General features: G+C 36.0%; 2 protein-coding genes and 1 pseudogene across 2 annotated transcripts in view; all 3 read right to left on the bottom strand.

Moving 5' to 3' along the window:
- The window catches only part of LOC145258008 (sodium-dependent noradrenaline transporter-like), a 9,580-nt gene extending 5,137 nt beyond the window's left edge, over window positions 1-4,443 (bottom strand). The window contains exons 1-3 of the mRNA XM_080115736.1: window positions 4,316-4,443; window positions 2,185-2,284; window positions 510-610 (exon numbers count right to left, since the gene is read on the bottom strand). Coding sequence (XP_079971862.1) covers window positions 510-610; window positions 2,185-2,284; window positions 4,316-4,351 — 237 coding nt within the window. The 5' untranslated portion in view covers window positions 4,352-4,443. The remainder of the gene's footprint in view (window positions 1-509; window positions 611-2,184; window positions 2,285-4,315) is intronic.
- Window positions 1,899-2,017, bottom strand: LOC145258427 (5S ribosomal RNA; annotated as a pseudogene).
- A 3,179-nt stretch (window positions 4,444-7,622) lies between the features above and the next one.
- LOC145258039 (sodium- and chloride-dependent glycine transporter 1-like) overlaps window positions 7,623-9,303 on the bottom strand; it is a 36,839-nt gene continuing 35,158 nt past the window's right edge. Inside the window, exon 9 of the mRNA XM_080115763.1 lies at window positions 7,623-7,762. Within this exon, the coding sequence (XP_079971889.1) occupies window positions 7,623-7,762 (140 nt within the window). The remainder of the gene's footprint in view (window positions 7,763-9,303) is intronic.

The raw sequence follows: 9,303 nt of genomic DNA, 5'->3' as shown, positions 1-9,303 counted from the left end.
TATATGCGTTTTATTTTTTATTACCTATCTTTCTGTTAAGTTACATTATTGTTTCAGCTACCCGGCGTTTTTTTTTTTTGTTTTTTTTTGGGCCGTATGTAGCTTTCTCAGACTTTTACAGAAAAGTTCGTTTTGATGGGATGAAAGAGTGAATGATGTCAGAGGAGGGGTGCGAGAAGAGCGGAAAAAAGAGGACGGTAACAAGGGGGAAAGGTAGGAGGGGGGCTTGGTATGTCGGTAATGTTTTATTTTTGGAGTTTAAGGACCTTGTGGGGGAAGGTTTGGGAAGTTCATTTCTAGTGTGGCTAAGGGTATAGGGATACATGGAGGGGGAAGGGGGATATGTCGGGGTAGGAGAAGGGGGTTACTTTAAAATTCTAAATTTCTATTAAACTATATATATATATATATATATATATATATATATATAAATGTATAACATATTACATGGATAATGTATAATACAAATGAGCAATAACACAATTAATAGATGATAAAATTAATCTCACCAATGTAGACAAAGGAGCAACAAATTTACATAATGGTTTCCAGAAGGCATATGGTTTATGGCCTAACATCAATGTTATATCTTCCCAAAATCTTTCAATACCTAATTCAAAACAAGAGAAAAATGTTGATATCAGAAAATTATAGAAATATTTGACTGATGATCTGAGAGATTGGTCATATTTTATGGGATGAGCTAATATACCTATTTCGGATACAAGGGACTTACCCAGAGACTATAAATATAGTTGCATTTAACACGTTACTGGGTTAGCGCTCTGTGGCAGTTATGGCTCCAGAAGCATGACGTGTACTTTTGTAACATACTTTTACTAATACACTTTTTTGTGAATTATATACAGTGTGGGTCGTGATTATTACCGGCCTGCGAGGCTACAACACCGCACGAACGGAATTGAATGCAATAACGGCGATGGTAAATGTAGAAGGACTTTAGAGGGTATTTTTTTGAACTAGGTACAATGCTAGCAATAGTGATGGCAAATGTCACGATTTTCCTGCCATAGTTCTTGTCAAGAAACTATAAATATAATTACATTTAACATTTTGGGGAGATTGGATATATACTAGAGCCGCTGATGCTGGGTGCAGCAGCAGCAGCAGCAGCAGCAGAAACAGCAACAGTAGGTGCATCCGCATATAGATATGCAAATAACCAAGTGCACTTTGGTGTTGACGTTCAAGCCGAGTTCAAAGATGTGAGGTGGCATGATGTGGCTCTCACTTGGAACCACACCAAAGACCATAACTATGGCCGGAAACTTTGTTTTCATCACTCTTGGCACGTCTCTATTATTCGTGGAAATGCATTTTGAGGATGCTGGCAATGGTCCTGTTGTCATAACTTTGATCGGTAAAGAGCATGAGTTGTACAGCGGCGCACCTCCAATCTCACTCGTTGAACATTGTGTCACTTTCAGACATGATAGAAGACTCCTATCGCTCTTGAGATATATACACAACTGGCCAACTAGTAGATGGTCTGCAACAACAACAAAAAAGAAAACCGGATTTCATCAAACGGAAATGGAATCATGTTGTCTTTTCTAGGGCGACAATTTTATCGTTCAACTCCTTAAAAACATGGTACAGAGTAACATTTATTCCAGCGGAGAATGGAACAGTTCTGCGATACCATTAGCTTATAGAAGCAAAATAAAAATAAATAATTAAACGAAATATTGTTATAAATTAACTAACTGACTGCATCAGCACTAACCTATTTGGGTTTAACCGGCTTCCCCCGAAGGAGGAAGTATCATGGGAGTATGAAATTCGCAAGCTGTCCCCAGTCGCATGTATATCCCTGTCAGGGGAGATGAAGACGTTGGGTTTTTGCAATTTCTTGCAAGGATGTGTCGACGTCCTCCGACATACAGCGTCTGGAATTTCCAAATTGGTCACCCAATTTAGTAATGGCCAGGCTCAACATTGCTTAACTTTGGTGATCTGACGGGAACCGGTGTGTCAATGTGATTATGCCGTATATATATTGTTATAAATTACGAAACATAAAACAATTTAAGTAAACAATTTAATAAATAAAATTTTACAAATGCAAAATTATTTAAACAATAAATTACTCAATATTAGATTTTTAAAAAAAATCAGATAAATGATAAATATCTTAAAAGATGAATATGAGAACAATCTTACCATAAATCCAGCAAACGGTAATACATTCCATGAAGATGATAAACAAAAGTGAAATACTGGAACAATACCAGTCTATAACTTGTACGACATAAACTCCGCCCTACAATATCAAAAAGCAATCATTTAATAACTGTACCATTTCAAATAGAGCAAAGAGGAATTGATGTAAAATTCAATTTTTAACTCAACAACAAGAACAAAAACAACAACAACAGCAACATCAACAACAACAACAACAACAACAACATGAAACGGATAAAAAATATTTTCATATTCCTAATAGAATATTTTGACATTCAGTGACATGAGGCGAATGTGGGTATTTTAGTTTCAAGAACCACCGACGGATGTCACTTGTCAACCAAAGAACAGGGGTCGATAACTCTTCCTTTTCTAAAAGTGCGTGCAAACTAAATTTATATTTTGCTATATTTTTTATACAATCTTTCCGTACAAAAAACTTATCCTTAAACCTCTATAAATGTTTCTTGTTTTTTTAATTATATTTTGCTACATTTTTATACAACTTTCTGTACACAAAAATTATTCTTAAACCTTTATAAATGTTTCATGTTTGTTAAATTATATTTTGCTACATTTTTGTACAATCTTTCTGTATAAAAAAAATTATTCTTAAACCTTTATAAATGTTTCATGTTTGTTAAATTATATTTTGATACATTTTTATACAACTTTACTGTAAAAAAATAATTCTAAAAATAATCTATGTTTCGTGTTTTTATCATAATTATTATTTTATTTTCAGTTATGAATTAATTATTGCAAAGAAATTATATTAATACATTAAAATTTTATTTGATATATTTTTATACAGTAAATGTTTCGGTTTTCATATTTTTGTGTAATTTTTTTGTTATTATATATTTTTCCGTTATCGTAAACACTTGTTTATATTTGAGGTTCAAATAATGGCCGCCAGACGTCAGTTCTCTTACGAAGAACATGATTCAATAACTCGTCCCTGTTGCTAATATGTCACTGACATGCAGAAGTGCCAATATTTTAAATAATATTTCAAATAAAACGGATAAAAATATTTTAATATTCCTAATAGAATATTTTAAATAACATTTCAAATGGAACGGAAAGAAAATTATTTTAAGTAATACTAGCTAGACGTCTAGTGTCACCCGGTCGTACAATACGCTTTAACATGATATCTTAATTGATGCAGATTGCGTATGTATTATTATAGAATCACTCATCTATTAAATATTATATATTACGAGGAATAATTTGCCCGGTGGACTAATTAGCAAATAAATAAAAAATAATGATAATGTTATTTATCAAATTCCGTCTGTGTTTGTTTACAATATCACGTCAGCTGATATTTGGACTTGACGATAAATGCCCTGGAATAGTCACTTCTGATTTATGCTTAGTTTTAAAATCTGCAAACGAAGAAATGATTTGCGGCGATTTTAAATGATACCTCCACTTTTATCCTGAATTAAACGCGGGACTATTCTATCTGTAGTCGAATGCTCTACCACTCCAGATGCTATATCTCCAGATGACAATAAATAAATCTTCTTTTTTTTTAATAAGAAATGATTTGCTGAGATTCTATTATCTCACTTGGCTGGTGTTTCGTAAAATATTTCCCTGTAAAAATTCTCCTTTTTTTATCTATAAGAAAGAAAGACTATTTTTAGGATCGGATTTTTTCGATTTTAGATAATCATCGGATGAATTGCTGTACAAAACATATCTAAGAACGCTGCCAGACATATAAATTATCTTTGTGTAAAATTTGCAAAAGATAAGACTCAGCCGTTTAGGTACCTATGAGGAAGGAACACACCTACATACACACACACACACACACACACACACACACACACACACACACAAAGTGACTTTTATATAATAATAGATATATATAGATTCCGAATAGAATATTTTGAATAGCATTCAAAATAGAACAAAAAAAATCGTTTTAAATAACATTTCAAATCGATCTATATGGAAATTATTTTAAATAATTTGCCAAGTAAAACGAAAAAGAAATTTTAAGTAACACATTTTTTCAATGCAATGAGATTAGATGAAATAGTCTTGTCAGCGTGTGACATTGGCTGTTACAAACCAGTCACTTAATCCTTACCTGAGTCACACAAGGGATTCCAAATAGAAATGACATAATGCATAGTACTCCTGTCACAAGGATATTTCTGTTATTTAATTTTTCTGGGAATGAGTCACTCAGTGAAGTTAGTAGAACTTGAACGTGAACAAACTATAAAAAAAAAAAAAAATGAAATAAAATCAATCTTACTATAATGAATACATTGTGTCCGTCTCTTAGCGACTTTATGTCACATTTATAAAATTACGGGCGACTATATTTTTTTTCGGAAAGCGAAAATCTGAATTTCGTGAAAATGGTGAGAGCAGACTTACGAGTGACTTCCAATAAGTTTCCAGACTTTTCTTTTGTACAGGCATTTAAAATTGTTGTAGACCCTTGAGGATTCAGTATGTTATTGTTATACGTCTTATGAGATGACTGACCAGGTTCAAATAGACAGCTACAACAAGAATTGGAATTCACTCTATTAAAGCCTGATTGTCACAGCTGGTGAATTTCAAAAATGAAATCTGGACGTGAGGACACTTTAGAAGAATGATATGCAATAAAATTCTGTTTTGAACTTGTAAAAATGTCATAGAAACGTATGAAATGCTTCAGACTGCTTTTGGACCATCTTGCATAAATCGAGCATGTTTTTGAGTGGCACAAGAAATTCAAGGAAGGCAAGGAGTATGTGGGGGATGATGAGGAGGGTGGGAAGAGTAAGAACGTCAGACCACCAGAGTTGATTTGCCGAATAAAGAATTTTATGGATAAGAACCGTTGTTATAGAGACAATAAGTGTTGAGTTTGATGTTAGTGTGGGAAATGTCCACACAATTATTCGCGAGGAACTAAAAATACGGAAGATTTACGCGAGGTTTGTCCCTAGATTGCTAAGAGAAGACCACAGATTATTTGATGAAGATGGGTATCGACACAGTTCCTCACCTTCCCTATAGTTCAGACCTTGCTCCCTGCGACTTTTGGTTATTGCCTAAACACAAGAAAACCCTTAGAAGCTGTTGTTATGAGACAATCGAGGAGATGAAAGAGGCTGTGACGAGGGTTATTGACACGCTTACACGACAGGGCTTCCATGGGGCCTTCCAGAAGTTGTAAGAACAATACAAGTGCATTGTAGCCGGGGGAGATTACTTTGAAAATGACTAGAGTTACTATCAATAACAATTCCCATAATGCGTGTACTTTAAATTCGCCTTTGAGCAAAAGTTAGGAGTAAATAGACGTATTAAGCAAGTATAAACTTTAAGAATAGTTAAATGTCTTTTGGAAATAAGGAACAACAGAGTTAGTAAAAAAAATGTCCAACATACACATATATGCAATTACGAATGCTGTCTTTTGTTCTTCATTATTGTATAACTTGTGCATGACAGCTATAAAAACAAAAACGTCTTCAGTTAGCTCTAGCTAATGATCCTAAAATCTCATTTTACTCGTCTTTCTCAACACATTTTCAGTCGACTTAAACGATTTCTAACTTCGTTGATAACGTCACAGTTAACGTTTTTCATGATTCCGCTCTCCTGTCAAACCGGACATATTCACTCTCGACGGCCATTTCCTACGGTTTCTCTTGAGCTCAAATCCGGTCAATAATTTTTATTACTATTGCTATCTCTCTTTTCTGTATGTAACCCCTACAGGTCCGGAACAGATGCACAGGCTTGAAAGAAACGTGCAGCTGGTTCCGATCCCCGTGGCATTACCTTTATCTCTGTCCAGTGGTAGGATTTGTCCCCGTCGCCGTGGTTCGCTTACTTGTCTTCAATCTTGGTCCGGTTTCCAAACTGCGTCAGCAGAGCTGATCTGAAATAGACTGCACTTCCATGCAACGGCGTTTCACAAACAAGACAAAAGAAGTCCAGGATTAACTTCTTTATAACACGAAATAATTATTGCACTGAAGTTTACAAGTTAGTATGTTCATAAGGCGTTAGCAACTTCGTACAATTTATAGGGGCTGGCAGCCGTTCGCTAACAAAGTTCCTTGTTTGTTGTTCGACTATATATACTTAGAAAGAAAATCGACTTAGAACCAACCAGGAATGCAACAGGGAGGGAGGTCGCCGAGGAAGACGCGTGGCAGTGTGTGTCCTTCAGATGTCTTTGCTTTCCGTTATATTGGAATCGGTTTGCTGTAAATTCGCCTTCTCAATACGGGTCCCAAATGGTCACCAGCCAATCGGAGCCGACCCTTTTGTCTTTCGCCTTTTGCTAGGTCCAGTCACGTTCCGCTTCCCAAAAGTGGGAGGATCCAGGTATGTCCATTACACCTAGAATTTCGGCAACACCGCTCCCCCAACCACTGAACCAGTTGATCACGGAATTACAAACTCTAATGAACTGAGCTAAGAGGACGCTGACGAAGTTAGGTCGCGTTTGTTAATATTTCAGCTAATTCATGTTCCGACGTTAGATGCGCATGCGTAGAGCCATCTTGTCATGAGAGGACGTGAAACTCCGTCGCCTCTATCGAAAGCTTTTGCAAAACATACATACATACATGATGATTGCAAACGTCTTGTCAGACGAGTGCCACTCTCTCAGACACTTAATGTCCATGAGCCCAGAAATGACTTTTTCTTTTCTTAGTTCTACTGGTGAATTCACACGCTCACGCAGGCATGATACTGAAGACAGTCATTGAGAACAATTATTACATGTTTCCAGCATTTCAAGCCTCCATGCGTCATAACTTTTCCATCGCCACAGGACCATTTTTATAGACAAATGCCTGAGGGAGTATCTATACACAGGTGATGTTACAGAGTCTTAGCTTTGTACGACAGCTAAGTCTCTCTCTCGGTTCAAAATGTTGAGATCCAGCAACAAGCAAGAGCAAGATAGCCAGCAACAAGTTAAACTGCAGACCAGCTTAATGCGGGTACTGGTCTCTCGCTTTATGGTTTTTTAAATCAGAGATTTGCTTCTCCTGGAAATGTTGCCTTCACCACGGCTTATGGGAGCCCTCTCCACCCCAACACACAAACACACATGGTGCTAGTTGGCCGTTGACTCCTAGAAAGGGTTCATTTGCCCTTTGGAAGGTCTTGTTTTTAATCCTTCAGGGAGACTAGCAACCCTCCTCACCAAACAAGTCTGGTGGGGGAGCCAGTTTAGTCGCCGGTGACCAGACCATGAGGCAGGTAGTACTGGATTACATGGTATCAGTAGCATATGATATGACCTGACACACACACATACATACATACATACATACATTTAAACAGACTTGTGCCCTTTATATTATAGATGATATAGATGTTTTACTATATTTATTTCTCTGTAGTTGGTGTTATGTTATTTAATTTTTTTAATATAATTTTGAGCTTTGCCTTACCTGACTGTCCATTCCGACAAGGAGCAACATAATAAAGAATATGGAAGACCAAAGCTGAGCGAAAGGTAATGTGGACAAAGCCTCTGGATAAACAACGAACGCAACACCAGGACCTGCGGAAATAAAACAAGAAAAACGAACCCACAGCATAATATAGTCTATTTACGTATCACCACACACACACACACACACACACACACACACACACACACACACACACACACACACACATATATATATATATATATATTTAAAAAGGTTTTTAGTGGTATAAAATTCTATTAGGATAAGTGGAGTCATTATCAGAATTTGGAGGAAGATCGATGCGGGGAGAAAAGAATAAGTAGACACGAAAAATAGTCAAAAGACTATTCGACTAAAATAAATAATTCAAAAAAAAGAACCTCGTTGTACCTTTGGTCCGACACTTAAGAGTCAAGAGACTAGCGGGGGGGGGGTACCCGGCGTTGATCGAGTGTGTGGAGGTGTGTGTGGTCAGTGGGGCTGGGAATGTTAATGAAAACATAAGCAAAGTAAAAAAGAAAACAGAAAAACGAACGTTAAAACTTATCTGAAAAATAAAGCGGGGGGTACCCGGGCGGTGTGTGTGTGGGAGGGGGCGTAATCAAAACATAAGAATAAGCGAAGTAAAAAAAACACAAAAAACTAACGTAAGGCAAACGAACGATGTTAATGTAAAAATCGGAAAAACAAAAACAAAAAAGAAAACAGAAAAACGCACGCTAAAAATTCTGAAAAAAAAAACACACAGAAAAAACAAACACGTGAAAATGGTGTAAATAAGCACGTTTCAATATTAAAATTTAAAAAATCGGTGGGTGCCCGGGTGTTTTTGGGGTGTGTGTGGTCGGTCGGGGTGGGGGTGGGGGGTTTAATGAAAACCTAAGAATAAGCGAAGAAAAAAAAACAGAAAAACGAACGTTACGTGAAAATGGCTTAAATAACCCTGCTTCAATATAAAAATTTAAAAAATCGAAAAAAAAAGACATCGCACACCACGATTCGAACCAAAAATGTTTAGATAACGCTCTAACCAACTCATCTAACACGACGTACATGAAATTGCTTCAGTTCTTCAAATATTTAAACTAAATAAGTTATGACGTTGTCTGACCCATGCTTAGAACCGATCTCGTTATGAGAGGACGGTTTTTGCTCACTAAAGTGCCGATTTCAGGGTGAAAAAATTAACGTTTTTGGCCAATGTTTAAATATTTGTCGGGCGAAGGATGGGGGCTTTCATATGAGACCAAATTTTTGAATTTTCTTCTGTCTGTCGAAAGTTTTTAGCAGACACACAAACATACATACATACATACATTTTCGCTTTTATATTTATAGAAGATTACGTCGGCAGCGATTAAAATAAAACAATTTATACATAACTGAAAATGGTGAAACAAGCAATAAAAAAAATATAAAACTACACGGGGTGAATTAAATGAATGAATAACCCGTGATATATGGCCCATATTTCAGAACCTAGGACGAAAAAAAAATACAAATAAAAAAACGTAACTTGCTTGCAAATAAGTGCAGAAACAAGAATTAATGACGGAATGTAGGCATTTTTTTCTTGATAAATTAGAGCTCTTTAAACATTTTTTAATTATGTATAAATTGTTTTATTTCA

The sequence above is a fragment of the Euprymna scolopes genome, chromosome 33, assembly GCF_053919585.1.
Source record: "Euprymna scolopes isolate OS-2025 chromosome 33, ASM5391958v1, whole genome shotgun sequence".
NCBI classification, from domain to species: domain Eukaryota; kingdom Metazoa; phylum Mollusca; class Cephalopoda; order Sepiida; family Sepiolidae; genus Euprymna; species Euprymna scolopes.
Note: the sequence above shows the minus strand (reverse complement) of the source record. Positions and strands in the feature narration are given on the sequence as shown.